The sequence below is a fragment of the Grus americana genome, chromosome 3, assembly GCF_028858705.1.
Source record: "Grus americana isolate bGruAme1 chromosome 3, bGruAme1.mat, whole genome shotgun sequence".
Taxonomy (NCBI): Eukaryota; Metazoa; Chordata; class Aves; order Gruiformes; family Gruidae; genus Grus; species Grus americana.
In genome coordinates, this window is record NC_072854.1 from 38,263,196 (window position 1) to 38,289,855 (window position 26,660).

General features: G+C 41.3%; 2 protein-coding genes across 13 annotated transcripts in view; one reads left to right on the plus strand and one right to left on the minus strand.

The window, feature by feature from the left end:
- UBE3D (ubiquitin protein ligase E3D) overlaps positions 1–1,591 on the minus strand; it is an 88,894-nt gene extending 87,303 nt beyond the window's left edge. For all 3 annotated transcript variants that reach the window (XR_008576562.1, XM_054821919.1, XM_054821918.1), the window contains exons 1-2: positions 1,515–1,591; positions 764–963 (exon numbers count right to left, since the gene is read on the minus strand). Coding sequence is in view for 2 of the 3 variants with exons in the window: in XM_054821919.1 (XP_054677894.1) it covers positions 764–963; positions 1,515–1,576 (262 nt within the window). In the remaining variant the exon portion in view is untranslated. The remainder of the gene's footprint in view (positions 1–763; positions 964–1,514) is intronic.
- Positions 1,592–6,967: 5,376 nt separating this feature from the next.
- Positions 6,968–26,660, plus strand: part of DOP1A (DOP1 leucine zipper like protein A) — a 68,552-nt gene continuing 48,859 nt past the window's right edge. For 5 of the 10 annotated variants that reach the window (XR_008576561.1, XM_054821900.1, XM_054821908.1 and 2 more), the window contains exons 1-7: positions 6,974–7,047; positions 10,131–10,252; positions 19,455–19,646; positions 20,928–21,109; positions 23,311–23,481; positions 25,068–25,257; positions 25,816–25,914. Coding sequence is in view for 9 of the 10 variants with exons in the window: in XM_054821900.1 (XP_054677875.1) it covers positions 19,509–19,646; positions 20,928–21,109; positions 23,311–23,481; positions 25,068–25,257; positions 25,816–25,914 (780 nt within the window). In the remaining variant the exon portion in view is untranslated. The other 5 variants (XM_054821902.1, XM_054821907.1, XM_054821906.1 and 2 more) reach the window with 3 other exon arrangements.

Genomic DNA, 26,660 nt, shown 5'->3' on the forward strand with positions numbered 1-26,660 from the left:
TTACGTTATTTAATATATCTTTCTGTGTCACATCCCATTAAATGAATCTAAACATATTGAGCTTGGATGCTAGAACGAAAGCAAGCACCAGCTATACTACCATGCTTCCTATTTATGCAATCACATCCTAGACCTGAATTAGCACCATGGAAGTAACTTTGCAGATGTTACCGGCAACGTTCACCTCTGCAAATTGAGGCTGTGAGAACAAGCCCCAACACAAAATCCCAATCCTTTATGATTAAGTGGTCGGTGACAACCTTAGAGTGCTAGCCTGGATGAATCACCTCACTGCATTTTCAGCTACCAAACACAAAATAGGAGGGAAAGAAAATAATTTTGAAGTAATACTGGAAAGCATGGGGGAGAAACTGAGAGCAGTTCTCAAACTCCTACACAAAACACTTACTCAGCAACTGTGTTTCCCTTTCATTATGCCACTTTTTGCACTTTTGATTTTTAAAACTGACAATTTTATTAAGTTTTATCAGTTCCTGTTTAAATCTTCAATTCAGAGCTAAAGAGAACCTTTTAGAGGAAGGAACAGCATATGCACGATGCAAACCCCGAACTCCAGTTGGCTTGGGGCTGGTTTCGTGGGGAGTTTTTTGTGCTGCAGAATCTACACTTTAAAGTCCCTGTTTGCACGTCACTTCAAACTGTAAGGTTTCAGGTAACCCTAAGCAAAGCACCCAACGGCCCAGGCTCTCCCCTCCGGCCCGCGCTCAGCCGGGCAGGCAGCCCCATCCCGCCACAGCCTTACCGGCGCTCGGCGGCGGGCGGCGCAGGCGCATGCGCAGGTGCAGGCCCTCGCCGGGGAGGCGGAGCAGGCCGCGGCAGGAGGCCGGGACCAGCCTGACCTCTGCCGGCAGCGCCGCCGCCTCGCGGCTCTCGCCGCGTCTCACTTCCAGACAGTCCGCGGCCACAGAAACGTCCACCGCTGAGCTCGGAAGGCCCGCCTCGCTGGGGACGCAAAGTATAACGGGTTTACCTCAGAAAGGCGGCGGCAGGAGAAGCTGCTACTTTACACACGCAGGGTAAAAGGGGCGAGAAGGACCTCAGCGCTAGGGAGCCTGAGCTGGGCTGCGGTTCGCGCAACACGAGGGGAGCTCAGCCTCAGGTGGAGACGCGGGGCGAAGGCAGCGTGAGGGGGCGCGGGACCCCCGCATCCCGCGGCCCGGGTGGAGCGAGCCCCGAGGTCGGCCTGCAGCTCCCCCGCGGCCCGACTCGCGCCCTGGGACCCACGCGGTAAACGGGGGACTCCGGTGGGGGGTGAGGAGCAATCGAGAAAAATAAACCACCGTTCTCAGGAAACATTTATTTGCACAATAACTTAGCCTTTTCCGAGTCGCACAAGAAGGGAAGGGCAGGGGGAGGCGGGGGTACATAACCGGGTTTCCCCCGCCGCTGCAAGCCAGACCTGCCGCCCCAGCGCCGCGCCCTGCGCCTCCCCCGCCCGCACTGGCCGCTCCGCACGGCCCGAGCGGCGTAAGGCAGGCAGCGCCCCGCACTACCGGATAACCAGCAACGCGCTCTGCGTCCCCCGCCTGATCTCCAGCAGAAACCCGCCCGCCATGCCGGGAGGGGAACAACTTCCGCCGCCCGCGCAGGAAACGATCGTTCTTCCACCAGCCGGCCGGCGCAGGCGGGGTGCGGCCGCCAGCCACAGCGCCACCTACAACTCGGCGACGGCCACGCCCGGGTGGCAGCGGCGGGAAGGCGCCCTGGGGTGGCTTGCCGCCCAACCCCTGCTTGCCCCGCGGTCGGCTGAGGGGTCGGGCCTGGGTGCCCGGGGGGGGGGGCAGCGGGTCTCGAAGACCCGAGGTCGAGGCCTGCACAATCTGCCGGGGCAGCCGCTCCAGGGCTCGGCTCGGCTGGTCTCACAGGGTTTTCTTATGCCCAGCTTGAACCTCTCGTGTGTCAACATCTGCCTGTGGTCTCCTGTCCTGCCACACCACTGCTGTGAGGAGCCTGGGTCTGTCTCCTCAGGCACTGGGGGTTGTGGTTGGCTCTCCTCCCGAAGCCATCTCACCTCACAGTGCCCCAGCCCCAACTGTCCTGGTGGCGTCAGCAAACTTGGTCCTGTTTATGGACACCTTCCCTGCAAAGGGCATGGGGGAAGACTGGACACTGTCTCCTAGACATGGTCTATCGAGTGCCAAGTAATGGGGGATAATCGGTCCCCTTGATCTACGGGCTCTGCTCCAGGATGCTGTTCACCCTTGTTGCTGCCAAGACCAGCTCAGCTTCCTGCCCAACAGGGCGCCAGGGCCTTCCCCACAGAGCTGCTCCCCAGCCAGGCACTCCTGGTCTCTACTGGTGCCCAGGGCTTGTCCTTCCAAGGGCAGCAGTCCCCATGATAACCAGGCTTTGTGACACAGAGACTCCCTCGGGTTGTATCAAAAGACTTCATCTGCTTCCTTATCCTGATGGGGTTGTTTGTAACATGTTCCCACCAAGGTGTCGCCCTCATTGGCCTCTCTTCTGATTCTGATGTACAAGCTCTCACCCAGCCCATTTCCCAGCCCGTACAAGAGCTCCACATACCCAAGATGCTGCTTCACAGAGAGGACAGTATCATTGGTGCTCATGTGGATAAGCAGTTGGGGATAGTATGCTGAGGGATGGGCAAGCCTCAGCAGCACCCTTGCAACACGTTGGATCCAAGTCCCCACCAAGGAAAAAACCTCGCCAGACATCGTCAGGTTGGCAGATGGAGTCCTCCATCCCTCACAGCATGGAGTCACCCACTGCTATCATCCACCACTTTGTCCTGGTGCTGCTGTGTGGTTTAGGCTTGGCCAACTATGGTGCTTCCCCAGATAAGCCTTTCTCCCCATCATCTGCTACCAGGGCACGGAGCCTGTACTCCAGTTGCAGATCTGCAGGTGGAAAAGGAGCTGTCCTCCTGTTGCTAGAAGTCACAAGCTTCCAGCCTTCCCCATCATGGGAAACCCTCCATTTCCCTACACCCAACTACAGTCTCTAGCTGCCCCTCATTCCCTGCAATTTGGGCTCTCACTTCCAGAAGGTCTCTGGGAAGACCCTGTCAAACTCTTTTTCACCTTCCCTGGTACCACAGTCTGCTGGACTCCTCCTCAAACTCCTTAGATTGGCAATGACTGCACCACTGCACACATCCAGCAAGCAAGGGCACCACCTCTGCAGGGCAGTCCCTGCAGCCCCAGGCCTCCGAAGCTGCAGCCCCCCATACTAGGTCTGGCTGAGACGGAGATTCCTCACAGCAGCCTGTATGATGCCGTGCTTAGGATTTGTGACTAAACAGTGCTGATAGGACACCAATGTTCTGGCTATTGCTGAACAGCATTTGTACACTGTCAAGGCCTTCTCAGCATCTCACTCTGCTCCCCTCAGCAAGCAGACTGAAGGTAGGGAAGAGACTGGGGCAGGGGAAAGGTAGGACAGCTCACTCAAATTGACCAGAGAGATATTCCATAGCACATAACATCATTCTCAGCAATAAAAACTGGGATGTAGTCTTTCCAAAGTAGCCATTGCTCAGAGACCGGCTGGGCATCAGTGGTCTGCTTATGGGAGGTGGTGAGTGATTGTCTTTGTATGTTGGTTTTATTTTTTTTTTTCCTCTTTCCTTCACTTATTAAACCATCATTATCTTGACCCACAACTTTTCTTGCTTTTGCTTTTCTGGTTCTCCCCCTGCGGAGCAGTGAACTAGCAGCTGGCTGGGGTCAACCCATCATGTCCGCAAAGCTCTGTCTGAGCAGAAGCCACTGCTGAGCCACGGGCAGGCTCCCCAGTCAGCGCTGGGGACCGTGTCCTGTGGCGTGTCACTGCACCACCACACACCCCCAGCCTTGTGAACAACCCCTTTTGCGCCCTTTCTTGCAACGTTACAAGTCTGCCCAAACTCCTCCCAACCCACGTTCATCCAGCTCTTGAATGCTGTCACACTGCACTCATACCAAACCGACCCTTGGCACTGGTATCTGCTGCTCTGGGGTGAGGCTTCCTACTGCCCCTCATAAGGTCCTTTATCAAGAGACTGTAAGCCCACCTTGACACGCCTGTGTGTCCCTTAGCTCAGGAGCACTGTCACCACTGCACGCTTCATCCAGCACGCCACCCTCACATGTGTGCATGTATGTAAGAGACTGTTGATGGTCTGTATTCAAGGGCACTGAAGAAAGACGGTTTTGCTTTGGAAAAAAACAGTCCTTTGCAATGTTAAGTGTTTACTTTCTATGAAGGTCACAAGACCTTCCACGATGGTAGAGGGTTATTTGAAAACATGATCTGCAAAGCTTCAAACAAAAAGGCAGATTAACACGTTAATTTTATAGCAATTTAAGACATGATTACTTCGAAGTACTCTTAGTCCTTGGAGCTGGCAAAGCCAAGCAGATGTATTAGGAAAGCTTCAAAGAAGTAGATGGAGTAAGGTTAGATTTAGTGGGAAAAATATGGCAGACAACAGTCAGCTAAACTGTCTCAACCAAGTTTGGTTTGTTGGGTTTGTTTTTTTTTTATACAAAGCATGAATTTATTCAAGTATTCTAAGATGCAGACTATACTCTCGACATGCTGTTCTGAGGGTGGTGTTTCGGGATTTTGTTGTTGTTGTTTGCTTGTTTAAAAAAAGAAAAATATTTAGTCCACATGGTGGCTTTCATTTGCAATTACTTCACAAACCAATGTACACATTGCAGGTTAAATTGTTCTGAGTAAGCAGGTCACACATCAAACATAAAATCCACGTAATTATAGAAGAATCGACTCTTAGTATTAGTAAAAGGGCCTTGGGCCCCAACTTTACAAAGGCTTACACAAGGCTACAAAGTTATGAATAATCTTAAGTATTTGCAGGGTGTGAGCTTCATTTATTCAAAATTGTCTATTATAGGTTTCTCACCATTTCTGCAGGGAAATAATTACACAGAAATGAAGGTAAACGCCCTACAAAGTGAGTGCACCTAGCATCAGTGGTGCATCTACCCCAGTATTTTGACTTTGATGTCAGTAAAAGGAGATACTATTTAGGAGGAGCTCCTTAGTGTGGTCACTTCCCCGTACTTCCTCTGTGTTAGGGATGCTGGAGGGTACGCCCCTGCCTATTTCCTTCAGTGTCCACTTATGGATGTGTTTGCCATCAATAAGAATAATGCCTCCTTGAACCTACAGATAGCGTCCAAGTCCCTAACCTCTGGTGGAAATATGTTCTGGAAGGTCACAACCTGCTTTACAGAAAAGCATTTTCCTTTACGTGTCTCAAAAATGATCTTCCACTGTTTTCTTGAGGTGCCTCCTCATACTGTGGGGCTTGGTTAACAACAACTTTATCTCTTTCCTGATTTTTTAAATCTTGATCAATCCTCTCCCCTGCCTTCTCTATTGAACAGTGCCAGCCGTTACTGCTGTCGCTGTAAGGCAGCGGCGTCATCCCTCCTCTGTGCCTTCCCTAACTCCTCTGCATCCTTCTTGAGCCATGAAGACAAGGAATGATGCAGTAATCAATCTGAGGCTGTGCCAGCATTTTATATAGCAGCCAAATGACTCCATCTATCTTGTTCTCAATATTCTCCCCAACAACGTACAATGTTTTGTGGGGGTTTTTCATTGCCACCACACATAAAGTTGATGAGACAATTTGAGAGAACTGTTTGAGAGCTTTGAGTTGTAACTGCCCCTACTAAATTCAGCAAAACGGAAGCTTAGAAATCAAACTGCTTTACAGCGCAGGGGCACGTGAAAGCATGTAGTTAGTTATTGAAAGTCCCATCACCTCTGTCAAGATCACCACTTTGAAATAACTCCAAAATCACCAACAACCCTGGTTAAGAATTAAATCTCAAATGCATTTCTAAGTATCTTCAAAGAAAAATCAGTGTGAACACACCGTTTTAATTGGAAATGCACAACCTGTAGAGTCCTACTCAATGCCTCAGAAAACCAGGGGGAATTACCAGCTTTCCAGAAAGTAACTGTTTCTCATCTACTGAATCCTGGAATAGTTTAATGAGAAAAAGAATCGTATCTCCTCTTTATTTTCCCAAGTCTGGAGAATACAATTAGACTTCATAAAACGTTGGCTGATAACATAAGTCACCAAGTAGAAGATTTATAAATATTATGTGATTTTCCCCGACAATATTTTAGAAATATTTACTTGTCTTCAGACAAAGTCTAAAAGATTTATAAGCTGAAAGCAATTTTTTGTTGGCAGTCATTTATAACCACAATAGCTGTTTGCTATCATGAAGCCTGCTTAAATTTGAGACCCACAACGATGACTTTGAAAGGAACAGATGGCAGTCTAAGAACTGCACTCTTTACTTGCTCCTGTAGTAAAAAATTCCTTCTGGTATCATTCATGCGGGCACCCCACACACCTTTCTGCGTAACAAGGACTGACGCACAGTAATGACAGCAAGTTTTAGAAAATTCTAAACACAACTACTATTAATACAATCAATACTACTTTCCAATGTACCACCTGCCTTCCACTTTTAACCTGCACTATGGTGAATTACGTAAAGATTAGGCAAAATAAACTTATGTATATAACTCCCTTATTTTTACTTCTATCAGTGCATATGTGCCCACTTGCACATTTTCCCCATATGTGACACAACGACAATAACACCATCACGGAGGCCCAAGAAGCTCCCTCACAGAACTTCACAGCCCACACCTACAGAGCCACCTCCTCCTCCGCACAACGCGAAACTAAAACCGGCACAAGTGCGTCCATGAACACACCGCTAGGCACATGCGCACGCCAGCGCTGACAAGCCAACGGCCGCGAACCGCCCGCCCGTTACTCACTGCTTTCCGCCACCACAGGAGGGGCGGCTCCGCGCCGCGCGCTGCGCGTTCACGCAGCCACGCACCGGCCGCGCCGCACAGGAGCGCGCCTCACTCCGCGCCTTTCCGGTCGCGGCCCGCCAGGGGGCGCGGTGCAGCGGCGCGATGCGGGCGGGGCGGAGGGAGGTGCGCCGCAGTGCATGCCGGGAGCTGTCAGGGTGGCGCGGGGGTGCCGGTCGGGCTCTTCCGGCTCGGGTCGCTCAGGTAACGCCGCTCGCTCCGGCGCCCTCTCCTCTCCCTCCTCCTTCTCCTCCTCCTCCTGGCGCGGGTAGGCTGCGGGGCCCGGTGGCGGCCGCTATCCTCCTCCCTCTCCGTCGCCGCGCCTGTGTTGGGGAGGGCGCCGCAGCCGAGCGGGGTCCGCCCCTGGAGCCGAGCCGAGCCGAGCCGGCCCTCTCCTCTCCCCTCCTCTCCGCTCCTCTCCCCTCCCCGTGCCGGGCTGCGGGCACAGTCGGGGAGGGCGAGGGCCAGGCCGGGCCCGAGCTGGCCTGGGGGCGGGGGGCAGGTGCGGAGGAGTCTGGGCAGAGCGGTTAGCCTGTTAATTGCTCTGCATCAATTAACCTGTGGCACCTGACTCGCCGCTCCGTGGTCAGCCCTCCGCTCCCCGGTGCTGTTCCCCGTAGCGCAAAGCGCGCCTGGATGGGTTTCCCGAGCCTCTCCCCTCCGTCCCCACCCCGGCACCTGCCGCGGGCGCTGCCGGCGGGGCCTGGTGTCGCCCTTCGTGGAGGGGCTTCCTCAGGGGACCTCTTCCCGCCTGGGAGTAAGCTCGGCGTTGGGCTGCCAGAGCCGTCCTGCTTTGACCTTGAGCGTGTAAGGGCCGTGGGCCTCTTTTGGGTCAGATTCCTGGCTGGCTGGCTCGGTTGCTTGAGTTGTTGCGCGCAACGTTTGGAAGCGTACATGGGGCATATGGCTGTCTGCAGTTTGTGAAGTGCAGGGTTAAATTTCATCTGTTGATGCAGGCATGGCCTTAAATCTTGTGATGCCCACTTGAAAAGCCTAAATATGTGACAGCTTCTGGTGTTGAATGTTTTTTAGAAATACCATTTGCATGCCTGTAGTAATAACCAGAAAAGCCTAAACAATTTATCTCTTTAAGTATCCTAAAATAAGCTGGAAATGGGGTGCAGGTTTTGATGAGCTTGTTCTGGGTGGCTCAAGCCTTGTATTTTCATTGCTGATTAGCCAGAACCATTGCACTCTTAGATCTTCTTTCTATGTGCACTAATAGTGAATGTGTTATGGTTCTCAGGGTGATGGCATAAAGTGATACGTGAATTCCAGCTATAGGAGTGTGAAGTGGTGGGAAGACTCTATCTAAATAGTAATGGGCTAGATGCTTGCAGGAAATAAAGTGGCATAATATAAGGTTGAAGATCATAGTCTTTCATTTCATTGCCAAGCCTTGGTTTGCCTGTGTTAAATATTTATGCTGGCCTGGCTGTCAGATTTGCTTATTTTTTTATTTAAATATTGGTAACTTTTCAAAAACAAGCTGAAATACAGCAGACCTTTTGCAGTTGTAATAATAGTTTGATGTCTAAATATTGTGATTATCTAAAATGTACAGTCATTTTGAATATAACATGGATGAATGTCACGTGGAGGAATGTCAGTTTGGAAACAGGTGGAAAGTCAACAGTATACTTCCTGGTTTTAATTGAAATGAGAATAGGCCCTTTTGGACACTACATAGCCTATAAATGAGAGATGGGGAAGGAGAGACTACATTTCTAACTTACTGAATCTCTTTTCCAACTTGTTGGTAGCACCTGTGACCATAGATATTTAAACAGCATCTTGCAAAGACAAGTTATCCTATGTCTTCCATTAGTGGAGTGCATTTGAGTGGATGGTTATGTTTGCAAGTTAGGCCATGTTTATACTCATAGTGCTTTTCTTGTGTAAAAATACTTGCATGTTACGCTGACCACTAGAAATACTCATCACATGCATAGCAAGCTACACAGGTAAGAATGCAGTCTGTCTGGTGTATGTGGCCTCAGCCTGTATTCTTCTGTCATTGTTCTCCCTTTGAATAAGGTGAGGACAATTCCATGTGTTCATCGCTGGCTTAGTTCTCTTGACCAGAGTTACTGTTGTCCGTCTTTAGTGTCTTTGTGCTTAGCTGGGAATGACTGCTTGGGCTGGGCTGACTGAAAATGCTTATTACTACTCTACTTTTTTTCTTTCTTACTTTGCTGGAGATATGTTATATTAAATATGTGGTGTGTAGAAGAGAACCAAGAAGAGGTATGAACTATGTTGTAAAAAAACCACTGTTGTGAAAATTCTTGAGAAAAATAAGAAATAGAAAAGAAACTAAACTAAATGATACCTGCTAAAGCATGAAATAGAAAAATGGAAGTAATTTATTTGTATGCACATAAATTGTCTTTCAGATTAATAATCATGTTGCCCTGACTGGTGGCTGAAAAGAAGTTGAATGATAAATAGAAACAGTAAGCAATATGTTTCTCTCTCAGAGCTTGGGGAGAAGAAACACTGCAGGATCAACCATTTTTCCCCAATAACTGAAACAAGAAATGAGAAAAAAGCACCAGAGAGACTCAGTAAATGGTTTTGCTAGTCAACACTTCCCTATTTTTATCAGAAACTTGTACTTCAATATAAGCATAAAAAATTATGTAAAGCCAAAGAATGGCGCATGGCCTAATTTGGTTTCTAATATCACTTGCAAAAATCAAAGGGGATTTAACCTTATATTTATATCTTTTCTGGCTTACTCCTGAGGATACAGAGAGCAAACAAATTTTGGTCCAGCCACTATTTTTGGAACGATCAGAAAAGGATTTTACTTTGCAAATTTCTTTGAAATCCATATGCAGAATATGTGAAATCAGGTGCATTGAGAAATATAACTACCATCTAGATAATGTATAGGTATACGTATGGCATATGACACTATTTCAGAATTAAAATCAGAATAAAATGATAGAAATTAGTTGAAATTTTAAAATAATGAATTAGTAGTATCTTAGGACCTCGGGGTATAATAAAAGAGGAAGTTGCACAAAGTCTTGCCCAAATGCATTTTATTAAAAGGTTACATGAGTAAGGCAATGGTAAGGATATGAGAACTTCTGACATGTTTCTGTGAAAAGAAATATCAGGGTTGTTTGGAAATAGAATGTTAAACTCACCTGAAGCTACATACTATTAGAATTATGTGTATGGATGAATAAAGGGCTTGTCTAAATCTTCAATTTTAAAGTTACTGTGAGCAAAGAATAAATGAATAAATTATCAGGCCACCTTTTGTTGTTGTTAAGTTGGTAGATTCGGTGTTAAACTGTGCGTTGGAATGTTTAAAGAGATGTCACAATGTGGAGGCACAACATTACCCAAGAAGCAGTAGAGTGCTACAAGCATGAAGTAAGACAATGAAACTCATGTAAGTCCTTTTTTTTTTTTTTTTTTTTGTACAAACTGAAAAGTGTCTGGAAGTTGGCACACTCTCCTTTAAAACAAAGTGTAGTACAAATCTAGGTTTAAACGTAGTCGTACTGATTCGAGTTGGTTTTCCTTGTTATGTTTGCTATGGCTTTTCTGTTGTTTATTTCTTTAACTGTATTACTATACTAAGTGGATTTACTAGTTTGCTGAGAGTAAAAAATAAGCAAGAAAGAAAAAGAATACCTCAAGATAAGTCTTCTGTCAGTAAATGTTTGGAAATGATCAGAAGAAGAGAGCTAGCTAGTTAAAAAGGAATACTTTTCAGAGAGGGTATAGTGACCAGTAGAAGGAATGAGACTGAAACATGTAAAAGTGAAAATAAATTGCAGTTTATTTTAGAAACCTTGTCTTGTTACTGTACTCAGACACCTGGAGAGAAGGTAAGTATTTGAAATCGTGTACTTGCTTATCAGTCATTGCTCAGCAGAGAGGACAGTAGCCCCCCAAAGCCTCGTCGGCGCATGTGAGACCTGGGTGGTTCCACTATGGGGCAGGAAAAGCACAAAGCTTACAGTGCTGACAGGTGGTGTGGGAGCCACAGGGAGGGTGCAGTTGCACTCATACCAGAATGTGCTCGTTTTCTCTTTGCTAATGATTTTTCCAACCCACCAAACTTGTGTGGTTACCATGGATTTAGCTGTGTCAGATAAATACCTTCCATATTCTGTTTAGAGTAATCCAGACAGCCTTATTTCTTACATGCTCTCTCAAGATCACTTTATGAAGGTGGGGAAACTGCTGACTGTGCAGTGTTGCAGATTTGCATGTGGATAGCTGAAAAAGGCCCTACCAACCCAGTGCTCAAGCCAGCCTTTTTTCAGCATGGCAACAGTTTGGTTTAGTCCAGGGAACAGTAGGTGATACACTATATATAATGTTATGCTTAATTTCTGAGTAAGGATTTTGTGTTTCTGTTTGGCTTGGCGTTGTCAAAGTGACTGGTTGACCCTAGGAGGTTACATTTCGTATATTAAAAAAAAGTCTTAATGTTATATTCTGCATTTGGGATTCTTGTGATGTCAGCCAGGAGACTGAAATGAAGATTATTTAAAAAGTGCCTTTACCCAGATTGTTTATGTTTCTTTGACGGATGCATTGCTGCTATAATTTAAATTGGGTTTAAAGACAGTAACTCTGTGAGCTGAGATGAAATGAAGTTTAAAGAGGAAACCCTCTGCAAACATGTCAAAAGAGTGCAGGTTAAATTCCAGGTCTTTGTTTTGGTTTTGTTTCCTTCATATGTGTAATTGAATAACAGGGAAATAGCGACCAGTTCTAGATCTAGACTGAAATATTAGTTGTTCAAATATAGTGGTCAACAAGGGGAAGAAGGGGACAAGAAAAGTACTTGTAAGTGGGCATTGAAGGATAACCACAAATTCAAGGAAGCATTTCCCCATTTTTCTCTGTTGTGTTACTTAAATTGCCATCTGTTTTTTAATAAGACACGTTAGATATTTTGCATAATTTAAAATAAGAAGTGTGGTTATCTGAAATTTTGTTTATTTTAGATGTAAAATGCATGCTGATTAAGTTATAGTAGATGGATAACTCAGGAATCATTTGTTGCTAGAAAGGAGAAAACATGGGAAAATATTATTTTAGGAAGAAGAAAGTATTTTCAGTTAATGGTTGACCTGAGTGATAGCGAAGAAGATGCAAATCATCATCTTTTACTAAGTGACATGAGTTCAGATCTGTGAAATCTGAATGTTCGATTTGATCTCAAGAAGAATATATTTCAAAAGTAGAAACTTCAGTGTAAGTAAGATTCCACCATTAGTGTAGTGCAAGAGGGCTTAACTCTAGAAAAGATGTCTGTTATACACTACTATCACATTGTCACTCGAGCATCTGTTGTGTGCCACTACAATGCTTTCATTGGCTGGTATAGAATCATAGAATGGTTTGGGTTGGAAGGGACCTCAAAGATCATCTAGTTCCAACCCACCTGCCATGGGCAGGGACACCCTTCACTAGACCACGTTGCCCAAAGCCCCATCCAACCTGGCCTTGAACACTTCCAGGCAGGGGGCATCCACTGCTTCTCTGGGCAACCTGTTCCAGTGCCTCACCACCATCATAGAGAAGAATTTCTTCCTAATAACTGATCTAAATTGACCCTCCTTCAGCTTGAGGCCATTACCTTTTGTGCTATTCCTGCAAGCCCTTGTAAACAGTCCCTCTCCAGCTTTCCTGTAGGTCCCCCGTCAGGTCCTGGAAGGCAGCTATAAAGTCTTCCTGAAGCCTTCTCTTCTCCAGGCTGTCCTCACAGGAGAGGTGCTCCAGCCCTCAGATCATCTTTGTGGCCCTCCTCTGGACTTGCTCCAACAGGTCCATGTCTTTCCTGTGCTGAGGACTTCAGAGCTGGATGCAGTATTCCAGGTGAGGTCTTATGAGAGCAGAGTAGAGGGGCAGAATCATGTCCCTTGTTCACTCTTCTTTTGATGCAGCCCAGGATATGCTTAGCTTTCTGGCCTGCAAGTGCACATTTCCAGCTCATGGTGAGCTTTTCATCTACCAACACCCCCAAGTCTTCCTCAGGGCTGCTCTCAATCCATTCTCCGCCCAGCCTGTAGTTGTGCTTGGGATATGTATTTAGTTTGCTTTATTCAGATTGTTTGAATTCATTTTTAACTGTTAGATGTTGTTAAAATAATTATTTGACATTAAGTCAAAGATTATTTTAACAGAGGAAACCTTTCATTGCTTTATTACAGCAGTGCTTGGAGATCCCTGTAGTGAACAGGGCTGCTTTTCTCCTGGTACATTGCCACAAACAGTAAGACAGTCCTGAGTAGTATGTAGTTACAGTGCACTAGGGCCAGACGAAAAGGAATCAGTAGTGTTCTGTTGGTGGGTCAGGAATCAAAATTTCAGTCTAGTCTATCAAACTGTTTTGGAGTTCACCTATTGTGTATTGAAAAGCTATAATAAAATAGAAGTGAGTAGAGGGATTAAAATGTCACCCTAAACTGGTTTTTAAGAGGCAATTGGAAGAGACACATGTTTACCAACAAGAGCGAGAAGTCTTTGGTCACTTTCTTCTCCTCTCTGATAAACAGATAGACATAGATTTGATGTTTTTACTTTTGAAAAATTATGTTCTAAAGCAAATACATTCACTAAGAGATTGTTCATAATTATAAATTTGTTTTCTTAATGAATAGAGAAGTTGATTACTGAGAAGATTTATTGTATGTTCCTTATGAATTTTTAAGCTTGTTATTTGTTCCTCTTTATGAACTCGTGTCTGGTGTAAGTCAGACTTTGGAATACCATAAACAGCAATAGCGGAAAGAAAATTTTACGCTCCTTATGTATGTCCATCAGACTATGCTCAGTGGTAGACTTACAGTTTTATTCCAGTCATCTTTCTTCTGGGACTTCCCATATATCCAAAAGAAGAAAAAGTGTACATAGTTTTTTTACGGACAATTTATTTTTAGTGTAATAATAAATATGTTTTGTAGATCCTAAAGCCAGGAGGGAGCACATCCAGTTGAGTACCTCTAACCTCTGTAGTACAAGCCATAGGTTTTCTCTCATTTAATTCTTGTTTGAATGAGAATCACTCTCAGGAAAACATCTCATGTTGATATAAAAGTTGCCAGCATGTGTAATGCACAGATTGTTATGCTGATTTAAATGAATTTTGGCATGGAAAGGAATTTGAACACCTAAAGCAGTGTTATTTTTTCTGTGGAAAAATGTAATAAGCTGTTTCCACTTGTGAATTTTGACTGGGTAGAACAGTGTATTGAGAAGTTATTAATCACAATATTAAATCTTATTAGGTGTTCTATATTGTTGCACAATACTAATGCGATCATGCCTAATTATAGTTAATTATACAGTATATTTTTTGTTTTGTCTGTTTGGGTAATAGGTCTTTTTTGCATCTTTCATTACTGTATTGGATAGCAATCAGCCAAAATAACAAGCTCAAACAGTTCTTAGTCTTCAGAAGATGTTAGAGATGCCTCTCTGAAAAATTCTGAAATAAGAGGACTCTGTAGAAAGTCAATTTAGAAATAGAGTTATTAGCTGTAATTGGAAAATCTTTATCTTTGGTGATAGAATAATGTATTTCCAATGTTTGATTTTTATCTTAAGAGACTAGCCTTGGATCTGCAGTATTTATTTTGCTATTCATGCTTTTAAATGCTTCTGAGGGGAAGCAAGGCATAATAAATTACCAAATGACAAGGCTTCAGTTTTCCATGTATTGAAATATGTGTTTGTGTTAAGTCTATTTAAATAAAAATGTGTTTCTGCAGTTACTAGCTTAGTATGTGGGCACTGTACACAGCTTAAAAAGCAATAGTTCAGTACTGTGAAATTTGAAATTTTTCTCATCTGCTTTTTAATTATCTAGCAGTTCTTTAACTATATGTCCCATAGCCATGCTTGAAACATTAAACAAAGAAAAACCTTGAAATACTGCAAAGCTGAAACTCTGAGGAATTCAGAGGGACCATGTTTGTGAGCTCAGGTTCTTAGAGTACTTGGGACAGATCTTGAGAATTCTTGAAGTGACATGATGCACACAGATGTGTGCTCCACAGCAATCAGCCCCTTGACCTGTACCAGAAAGTGACCATTTCACTGTTGCAGTTTGGTGTGAAGCAGACAAATAGAGCAATTCTGTGAGGCTTGAAAAATGTAAGAGCGGAACAGTAGCAAATCAAACCTGAAGAGGAGCTTTGGGGTACAACAAATACAGGAGAGCTTATGAATCATTGGGAAGTCTTATAACTTTGTGATTAAATTGAGACAGAATCTAGATGAAAGCTGCTCTTATTGAATAAGTGTTGATGAAGCTGTTGTTCTCAATTGAGTTTCTTTAGCTTCAGTGAACACCATTTAGAGCCTCTTAAACAGGTTACTAACTTGTTGATGTGAGATAGAAGGCTCTTAGGCACATGAGTTGTGAAGGATGAGTATTTCCTGTGGGAAAACACAGCTGTAGCAGTATCATCTTAACAGGACTCAGAGGAAAACCAATACCACCTCATTGATGATGGGAATTGAAGGCTGCTCTGCAACCATACTATACACAACTCCCAGCAAAAGGAGAGCCACAGTCCCATATAACTGCTTTCCCTGTCAAAGTCATACTCGAAGACTCTTCTGGATATACCTGGATGCCTGTATTGTGCGGTGTCTGGTTTTTAATCCCCATGAGAAGGTGAAGTGGAAGGTAGTGAGTGTCAAGACCAACTTCTGCAATTGCTTGTGACTTAAATATAGTTTTGTGAAATAGTTTGAAAGTGTATAGCATTTCTTAGGTAGTTTCTTCCTCATTGATAATAAGCTTTCTGCTCCAACATCCCCATTCCCTTTTAGTCATGCATTAAAAAGAGGCATGGTTATCTAACAGGTCAATGATTACCTATGTCCAGGCTCGTGAGAGTGTCTGAACCTTCAATCTGAGAAGCTTGTCTCATCTCATTAGGTATGCCAAAAGGGTAAAAAACCCCAAACAAACAAACAAAAAAAACCCCAACTCGAAAGCAAAGGATGGTGCTCTACATACCTTTCTTTAAAAAGAGAAAGAAATAAAGAATATTCCAAGGAAAGTTGGCCCTTGTGCTAAATGGTGATTATGGAATGGCAAGATAATTGGTTTATCCTTTGGGCGGTTTGATGGTGTGGCAGAAACTGCTGTTTTTCAATGGTTTTAATCTATGAAATTTTATTATTTATCTCATTTTTCAAGTAGTAAAGCATGAAAGAATAAGGGTGTGTTACTTATGAGATAGACATTACTAAGCTTTAATGTTGTATTGAAAACAAAAAGTAAACCTTGTAGGATAAGCATATTTTTATGTGTGAGAGCTAATAAGAATGGGCATTCCTGAAGTTTCAATGATCTTAGTATAGATAGTGCCAGGTTTATAAAAATAATACATAACATATAGAAAGTATCTTCTTTGCATCCCTGGCTTATTATAGCTACTGATAGGATTTGGAAGATCTATTGTCTGAAACAGAGACTCTTCATTGTGGGGGAAAAAATAAGCAAGAAGTTCTTTCTCTCCCTGTACCCTCAAACTATGTAAGGCTTATTTTTCTTAAAAAAAACAAACAAAAAACCTCCCACAAAACAAAAACCCACCAAAAAACCCCACAAAAACCCATAACCATAAAGTAGTAAGAAAACAGTGTATGTGTTTTCTTCTTTACACAAAACTTCATAATGATTAAATTTGCTGATAACACAAGGATAAATGTAGATATCAATTACATGACAAAACTAAATTCGTTAGTATCAGCTGAAATGCGATAGACTTGTCTAAAAGCATTGGTTATTCCATCAGTTGTTAATTTTTTTGTTGTTGTTAAATAGGAAGAGAATATTCTGATCAGTTAGTATGTCCAAAAAAGCTACCTATTTAACCGTGTGTTCCTGCTGGGTTTGTCTAACCTTTGGTAATCCTGAATCAGTCCGCTCTCAGCTTTCAGGCTTTTCAAGCACTTGAGGAAGACAGAGCCCCATTTTCCACTCAGCCATAAGTGGTTGCATTTATGCTTTAGCTGGATAAGAAAAGGATGCTGATGCTTTCTTCACTCAGAGGGCATTATTCGCTGTGTCAACTTCTTTCTCCATCCTTTGTGCCTCAAAAAATAAGAACTGTGCCATTTTTGTATGGTGGTTCTTTCTTCTTTTTTAGTGTTAATACTTTATTTTACTTTCAGAGGTCAGACATTGGCAGTTCTGCAACTGTCTCTTTGAGAAATCTGTTGGTATTCTACAGCTTTTTCAAAGCAGATCTGATCTTTTTCTAGACTTAAAAAAAATATGTTTATGATAAAATGAAATCACATGAAATACTTTTTTAAAATAAAAAGTGAGATCTAAGTGCTTGATGCCAGTGGGGTATCATGAAATCTATCAATTTGGCACCCAGAATATGTTTTTGAGTAATGATTTGCGTTCTGTTTTGCCTCGGAGACAATCTGTCATTGTTAGTCTGCCATCAGAATCAAGAGTGCAAAAGGTTTATAATTCTTGGCCTTTTTATTCACTTCTGCTATCCCAGCTCTTTTTCTTCCTTTTGTCCATCCCTTTCTTTTTTTTCTTTCTTGCAACTTTCCGTACAATGCTGAGAAAGCAGATGATGAGCAATATGAGGAGAAAGATAGTAGTAAGGATAAAGAAATGATTAAGCAGAATTTTGGTTCTTCTGTAGAAGAAGAAATAAATGTGATGATGGCAGAAGAGAGGCTTGTCTGGCACCTTACATGTGCCCACACATGAAAGGTCAAGGGTAAAAGGGTTCTCAAAAGTCCCTCTCCATGACCCAGAGTGGTGGTGTACTGTCTCTGACTGAAGCAACACTTTTTTTTAATGTGCTTCTTGCACTTAAAAAAAAAAAAAAAAAGAGTTTGGGAGGATTAAAGCTGGATTCTTACCAATTTGTCTTCAGAAGCACCTGCTAACTAAAGCAGGAAAAAGGAGGGAGCAAAAATCTGCTAGGTCACTTGATGAGATTATGGTCATAGTATTTCAAACCTGATTTACTGCTGTCTTAATTTGGAGATGTTGGAGTACAGCTTGCTTCATTTTACCTTTTGGAGTGCTGAAAGGTAAGACAGTACTAATAGCGGTGTAATTTGTAGGTTTTGGGATTGTTTCAAGAAAATGGGAAGGAATTGTCCTTCAGGTAGCTGAAAATACTGGGTAACCAGTCCCAGGGTTTTATCAGTGGCTCACTCCTTATGAGGACTGTTGACAAAGTTACTAAATAGCAGCTTCATAGCCATTTTGAGGAGAACACTATTTGAAGGGAGGGATGGATATAGTACAAATCAAGTAAAGATTTATCTCCGTCAGCTGTAGAACCAGCAGAAATCAGAGTGTCACTTTTTATTTCTGCTAATTCTTCTGCTCTATTATTTCCTAGACATTTTTCATTTCAAGCAGTCCTGCTATTTTGTCATGTTGCTGCTCGCTGGGAATAGGGGCCAACGAGGCATGTTCTCCAGTAGTTTTGGAAGGGCCCACTGAAGCCCCTGTGTTCAGCATGACTCTATCTATTGTACTCGATAGGCTGATGAATACAGCTTCTTTATACCTGTTCCATGATTTGTTTGGGTTTTTTGTTCTACCGTACTTCAGCCTGTGCTTCTGCATGCAATTTTCTTCCCATTTTCCTTTAATTGAGACAGAAGAGAGCAACATCTGCTGAGTGTGAAGTCTCTTCTGAAGCTGGGCATCAGAGAGAACTTCTGAAAGACCCCAATTAAAAGGGGCAAAAAAGCTGCCTTTTTCACAAGCCTGCTACAATAGGATTTCCCATTATAAGTTGTAATTGCTTGGGGTTAAAGTAGCTTTAAAAACATATTTCTTTTTAATGGTGATTGAATTTCATGAAATAAATAGTGTATGGCCTATAAAAGTGTGAGGTGGTGTTTCTGGAACTGGAATATCTTAATTACTTGGTGTAGACTACCACGTGATGGAAATATATAGAGCAGATTGCAAAAGCCTCTGATTACAGAACACTAGTAAACATCTACTTTTGTTGTGCATGGATGATGATAATAGAAAAGCAAAGTAGAGTTTTATCCCTGAATTAGAATATCAGGTCTTGTAAAAGGAAGTGTTGATGTGTGAAAGTACTCTTGAATGCTGTGTGACTCTTGTATGTGTCCTTCATTCTTGTCTTCTGTCTGGATGTGATTCAGAAAGATTGGTGCCTTCTGTTTTCAGAAGGGCTGATTTGTGGAAAGGTGGGGTTTTCTGGTGAGGGACCCAGAGGAGGGAAAAAGAAAACAAAAAATCCCTTTGTTGTATTGTGTAGAATAAACAGTGCTTTTGGCAGGAGCAGGGCACTAATTTTCTAGTTCTTTGTTTGGTTTGTGCAGTTGTTTTTTGATGTTTTGGGTTTTTTTTTTTAAACAGGACTTGATAACAAATCTACTCTTTTCGACATGTGTTAAATATTTGTGTGCAATATGTTAGTTGTGTAGGATTTGCTGTAAACTGATTTCAGATTAATATTTTGTAATACCTTTGAGGAAAATGTAGTGCTCTTTATACAAAATTGTTTTAATAACATGTCTCTGGAAACAATGGTTTCAGGGTTTGGTTGTGGGTATCTTTTTTTTTTTTTTTTTTTTTTTTTCAACAGGTAATGTCTGTACATGAATTGCAAGCTAGTTTCTAGTGGGGACACCGTGGGAGGATGAACACTGAGGAGCTGGAGCTACTGACTGATTCCAAGTACAGAAACTATGTAGCAGCTGTTGACAAAGCACTGAAGAACTTTGAATATTCCAGTGAATGGGCAGATTTGATATCAGCACTTGGAAAGCTAAACAAGGTAAGTCAGGCAGACATTCTTGGAAAAGATTCAGAAACTGACACAGGGTACTGGTTGCAAAATACAGAAGTGCAAGGTTCTAGCAGTCTAATATTCTTGCAAATATTTGAGCAGTCTGAGCCAAATGTTGGGTGTGTGCAAGGAGCGAACAAATCAAACAAATGCCTTTCTAAGACATACAGTTGAACCCTTTGTAATTCTAAGTAAAGGGAAAAGTTATTTACATTTCTAGTGGAAATGATTGCAACATCTATTTTATTACTAACATTTACTTCTAATCTCATTCAATGTTATTGAAATAGTGTGAAAAATAGTAGCCAGTATAAATATCAGCAATATTTTTATGAAGCATGAGTTATAAAATGGGGCTCAAATCATTCATTGACCAAAGAATGTTATTGTTCTGATTTGTTTTAACACTTACTAAGTTGAAGGTACAATATCATCGTGATCTTTAATAGCAGTTTACAAATGAATACAGATCCTGATATCTGTAAAAATCTTGTTCTAATCAGTCCTATGTGTTTATAGGGATCTCCAGTGAGGGTCATAGTTCCCTTTGTACACACACATTTTACCAATGTGAAGCTTTGCAGAATTTGGCGTAGAAAATTACAGGTCTGAAGCATTTACATTCTACCCTTTAAACTTTGTGGAAAATCAAGAATGACAGTACAGTTAGCAATGCCAATGGCATAATTTCTTTGTTTAAACTCCCATTTCTTCAATTTTTTTTCATTGTAATAGTTCTTGCTGCCCAGGTATACAAAGTGAAGGCTATGATATTGGGAAAGAAAAATCTAAAAATGTAAATACAACTCAGTGTTCTAGTCCTGAAGTGATTATATAGTTTCAGGCAGTAGTAAAGTTTTGTACATTTTCTCACTTTATGGCGGTTTCTTAAAGTTATCCCTAACTGACCGCTCACAGTTTGGTAGTCCTCTTTGAGCTTCTGGCAATTGATTTTAACAATGGAGGTAGTAATTTTTGTCCTCAAAAGGATGAGTAAAATGAAATGGACAAGCTGTAGGGAAGGAGCTCATTGCAAGTGAACTTTTAAATGCCTTGACAATTCCATCTATAGCAAGCGTACAAGTGAAAGGCATTGCAAAGAAAAAGCTCCACCATACATCTTGAAAGGTTGTTGGGGTTTTTTGTTCTTGTGTTGCAATCTAGGTATGTGTTGTGATTTACTGACCATGTTCAGGAACTCATTTATAAAATGTGCATTTGATGTTTAACTTGTTTTGTGCTGTTTTTCTTAATGTGTTGATTTATCAGGTACTACAGAACAATGCGAAGTACCAGGTAGTACCGAAAAAGCTGACTATAGGCAAGCGCTTAGCACAATGTCTTCATCCAGCTTTGCCAGGAGGGGTTCATCGGAAGGCACTTGAAACATATGAAATAATTTTCAAAATCATTGGGCCCAAGCGTTTGGCCAAAGATCTTTTCCTCTACAGGTACAATAATTTAAACAACCAAATTGCAATAATTCCAAATGCATAGTTGAGATGCTTTTGTCTTCTTGCATTTTATGTTAATAATAGTGCTTTGTTGCATAGCAGGAATCAAGCAATTTATTCCCCTCATGTTAGTGGTGCTTTTGTAGTAGAGATATTGTAGATGAGAAGATAAACAGATCACCTAAACTTTTCTTAGGAGCAAATTTTAGTGCTAGAAAACCTAGAATTTATTATTTCTTCATTGAAATAAACAAAGTTTTCTGTACGTATGTACAGTAATTGAAATGGTAACACTTATTTCAATGTATTCACATTTTCTGTTGTAATCTAAGTGGTATTGGAAAAGAATTTGAGTATAGTTTATTGCAAGAAACTTTCTCTTCCAAGCAATCAAATCAACAGAACAGAAAGATTATCTGTTTTGTTAGAATGGGAGGCAAGTACAAAATTTTTCTCGCTGTCAGTCCCTAGAACTGATGATAACGAAAAGGAAGGATAACCTTCAAAAGCAAGTGCAGTGAAATATACTGATTCCTAAACCTCCAATAGGTTTTTGGTTTGGCAAGACATTAAGCTATTTATTATATAAGGCATAGAGGGATGTATGCATATGGGTATACACAGTCACACATGGTTCTTTAGCTATCCCTGGAGATGAAAATTTCATCAGTTTGAGAAATAGTAAAATAAAACAGAATTCTGTTTAGGTAGCAAAGGTGCATATTAATGCTTGGAAATAAATTGTATGCCTTAACATTAGCTATTCTGTCTTGCATTGTCAAGATGTTTACATTTGGTGAGGGAGAGGAGTGTCTCAGTTCTGTGTTTCCACATGTTTTTGAAGATTCCGTGAACTCATAGCTCGTTTCTCACTTGTGCAGTGAGTCAGTGGCTGCAATATCTTGTTAACAATAAGTTCTAGGATAGTGGAAAATGCTACCTTGTGTAATGTAACTAAAAGCCATTGTTACTGATGCTTGGGAGAAGACTGACATTCACATTAAGGCATTATCAAAGATTCCAGTATTTTTCATGAAAGCAGAATGACACTGTCTGAACATCAAATCTTGAAGGATGAGCCTTACAAAGAAAGACTATGGGGTAGCGTGCTGGTTGTTGAACAAAAAGACATTTTCTGCAGAAAAAAAACAATTGACAATGGCAAAAGAGTAGTTCTTCTAGATAGACAAAGGCAAAAATAATTCTTACACATATTTTTGTACTTTGCAAAGATTGGGTTTTTTTGTCCCTGAAACATGGATAACACTGTATCCACAAAGATTATTTTTTTTAATAGTAAATTTGTAGGTGTATATTTTAAGACCCTTGTCTCAAACTTAACCTTTTTTACTGTTCTTTCATTTTCTTGATCATATCTTCTGACCTGAGTCCTCAGTGATATTGAAAATTGCAGTTGTGTTCATATGCTTTTGATTATTGGTAGTGTTTGTAGTAATTTATGATGTCTAGTAGTAGCAATAGCAAAAATGGTTTTAGTATGTAGGTAACTTCTCCTTAGCTGATCACATTTGTAACTTTCATGAACTTATGCTTACATTCATAGTGAATTCAAAGCATACTTCTAATGTTTTCAGTCCTTTAAATGCTACATCACGAGCAGTGGTTTTATTCTTAGTTTGAGAATCTGTTTTCAGACTGAACTTCTGAAGTAAATGTATACTCTGTTCCTGCTTAACAGTAGAAATGTCTTAAAATTTATCTTTAGGTTACTTGGTAAAGTAAAACATCATTATTTTTCTTTTCTTACAGAAAAATATTTCTATAAATTTCCTCAAATGTTCTCATCCATTTTTTTTTTCTTAGTGAGTGCAAAGACAATTTTTTTAAAATAAATTTGCCATTGTTATATAGTTCAGCATGGGCAAAATTAACATTTTGTCTTGCAGAGATGCTTCTGGTTTATTATGTTTGTTTTATTGGTGAAAGATGCAGTCATTTCTGGGCCTTTGGTGCTTGCTATCACAATACTAATAAAAGTCATAATATTAATCTTGACGTACCAACTTGCCAGTCTGGAAGGCAGTCATATTGTGTGGTGGTCTATGCCTGTGCAAAAGTCTAAGATAAAAACCTGATCCTTATAACCACACCGGACATGCCTGTAACAGTCTTAAGCTATAAATGAAATTGTGTCACATGAGAAGCTTCCTAAAAAAGATACATTTTATTTTTCACAGTTCTGGACTATTTCCACTCCTTGCCAATGCTGCTATGTCTGTCAAGCCAACACTATTGAGTCTGTATGAGATTTATTACCTCCCTTTGGGGAAAACATTGAAACCAGGATTGCAAGGACTGTTAACTGGGATTTTGCCTGGGTTAGAGGAGGGGTCAGAGTACTATGAAAGGTAAGGATAGGTATGTTAATAAGGTGATATGCTTGATTTGGGTGTTTTGTTTGGCGTGGGTTTTTTGCCGTGACTTTTCATTAATACTTGTATGTGGATTCTTTTTTTAAGATAGATGGTATTTAATTTCATCCAGTCATATTAATTGCAATGGAATAGTATAGTAGAAGATTCTTAACATTAATTATGATAAATTAACTGTTAGTTGTTTCAAAGGGAATTGATATTGAGTAGACTTAGTGTTATATGTTGGTCTCTTCTCCCAAGTAACAAGTGATAGGACAAGAGCAAATGGCCTCAAGTTGCACCAGAGGAGGTTTAGATTGGATATTAGGAAAAATTTCTTCACTGAAAGGCTTGTCAAGCATTGGAACAGGCTGCCCAGGGAAGTGGTTGAGTCACCATCCCTGGTAGATGTGGTGCTTAGGGACATGGTTTAGTGATGGGCTTGGCAGTGTTAGGTTAATGGTTGGACTTGATCTTAAGGGTTTTTTCCAATCTAAATGATTCGATGATTCTTGTTATGGATTGAGATACGTAACATGTTAGGAACATGCTGCTTGTTTCTTTTCCATGGTTTTCCTCTAAGGTGATACTTCCATATTATTCCTGGTCTAAATACATACCTTAGCTGAATTTAAGATAACAAAGCTTCCATCATAAAGATTTAGTGTTACAACATCTAAATTGTCATTAAACCAGCTATGTAAGAGACAGCAATAACCCACCTATCTTTATAGGTTATTGCTCTATTTCTAGCAGAGTGGCCTGGGAAGTAATAGCTCTTCTTATCCAGCAAGCCTAAGCCCTGGTTGAGTTATCTTGACCTTGGTGTCCAAAGTGCTGGGGTAGAATCTTAAAATATTAAAGGATGAAGTCACACTCCAGGGCTTTGAGTTCTTGGAGTTGTTCACATGCTTACATATTCTGGATATTTCCAACTTCAGAAGCTAGAAATTTCACAACTGGTATGTGAAAGAGCAATTTAACATTGTCTTTTTCTATTTCTGCGTAGGTAGATACACACAGTGTGGCTGGCATCACTACGACAGGGAACAAGGGCTATTCAGCTTGCCTCCCAGGGCCTGCCAGAGGGTGTAGAGGTGCTGCCACATGAGTGGGGAGAAATGAGGACGGGGATGGGATTGCTTGTGCTCAGAGAACTGTGATATTTTTATGCCGTTCTTGCTAGAAGTGCTTAGTGCAAGGAATAAGAGGGCAAAAGCCATTTACTTGATTCTTTTCTTCAGTAGCTGTGCCTTCGTGCTGTCTCTCTGAAACCTCTGTTTGTAGCAACACTTGGCTTTAGCAGATGAGGAAGTATTTGGCTCTTTGAATGTAAGGAGTACATAAGGAGAAGCTGTGGGCAGGCAGAAGCATTTTGCAAGCCAGATTCACCCACACACTTGCTAGCTGGATCACTCTGTTCAGGCTGCATTATAAGGTTCAGTGTATAACTTGGGCTTCTCTTGGCCTCTTAAAAGAAAGTTTTGACCTTCCTGTAACAATATATATTTAATAAAATTGGGGGCAGTGGTAAGGAATGTGATACATGCCCTAATTCAGCTGACTTGATTTTACTGCAGAACGAACACGTTGTTGGAGAAGGTTGCCTCGGCTGTGGATCAGTCGGCGTTCTACAGCGCTCTCTGGGGTAGCCTTCTCACAAGCCCTGCAGTTCGCTTGCCTGGGATCACCTATGTCCTCTCCCATTTGAACAGGAAGCTTTCAATGGAGGATCAACTCTACATAATTGGCAGTGACATTGAATTAATGGTAATGTTTTGTTGGAACAATGAGGACATTGGTGTTACTTATTTATATAACATTATAATGCCGGGGGGTTTAGATGTCTATCTTTGAACGTAGCCTTTGAAGAGAGAAAAATACATGTTTGTTTACTATAGCTCCAGTTAAGCTGATGTTTTTGTGCGTGATATAAGTGTTGCAAAGCTGAGTTAATGTTTCAGAACTGCTTAGGTTTTGTATAAAACTTTCCATTCATGACATGCTTCAGTTAAAAATGGTTGAGTTTTCTTACATTTTTTGAAAAATATATAGAGTATTATTTTGTCTTTTAAACTTTTATTAAAAACCAAAAGCTTAATGTTTGTATAGTTCAGGGAATCTATGTTGATTATATGTTTTGTCAGTGGTGAAACTTTTTATTTTCCTGTTTTATCTTGTTTCATTATTCAAAATTTTAAAATAACTTCATTTCGTACCTATCACTGTTTATAAAAAAACTGTTCTTATTTTTTGAGCATTCTCTTTTATCTACCTTCTTAAAATAATACAGTACATAATATTTTGGTGGGTCTGCCGTTACTTCAGGTGGAAGCAGTAAGCACATCAGTGCAAGATACCAGTGTTTTAGTACAGAGGAGCACATTGGACCTTATCCTTTTTTGTTTTCCTTTCCACATGAGCCAGGTAGGTGTTTAACATGAGAGATGGATTGGCAAACTCCTAAATGTATTCCACTTCTTAAGTCAGTAGCAGTAGTTAATTGGTCTTTTGTTAATGATTTTCTTCAAGTTTGAACAAGAGTCGTGTAAGAGTTTCTCTGATAGGTTTAGCTGTTCTCATGTTGTGATCACTGCCCTTCTGCTTTCTAACTTGATGTGTTAACTCTGAAGTTAAAATTAACTTCTGTGTATGCAAACTCAATATAAATTATGATATTTAGTCTATGCAGAAGCTTTTAATTTACTCTATATTCGATGAGAAAACAAATTATTTGTTCATGTGCAAGTTTCCAATTCTCTGTTTTTAAAAGCAGCAAAAGTTAATGCTCTTAGCGTAACTGATTCAGAACACTAGACAATTGAAAATGATTATTGGTTTTGGGTGAGTAGCTCACCCTAGCAGTAGTGAGACTTAGATCTTACAACTTCTAGGGAATTTTGTTTGGACTGCATTTATTGTTAGTCACTTTTTGTTTTTAAATGATCCATGATTTATTTTACTCCTGGAGGAAAACTTATACAACGTTGATTCTCACCTTGTTAGAGATTATAGAAAACCTGAGCTTTCCTGTTAAAAAAAAAAAAAAAAAACAAACAAAAAAAAAACAACAAAAAAACCCCTAAACAATCCTGTGTTCTTGCTTATAGAAGTGGTTTGTTCACATTTATCAGTTACTATAGGAATACTTGGAGTATCTCGAGGTACTCGAA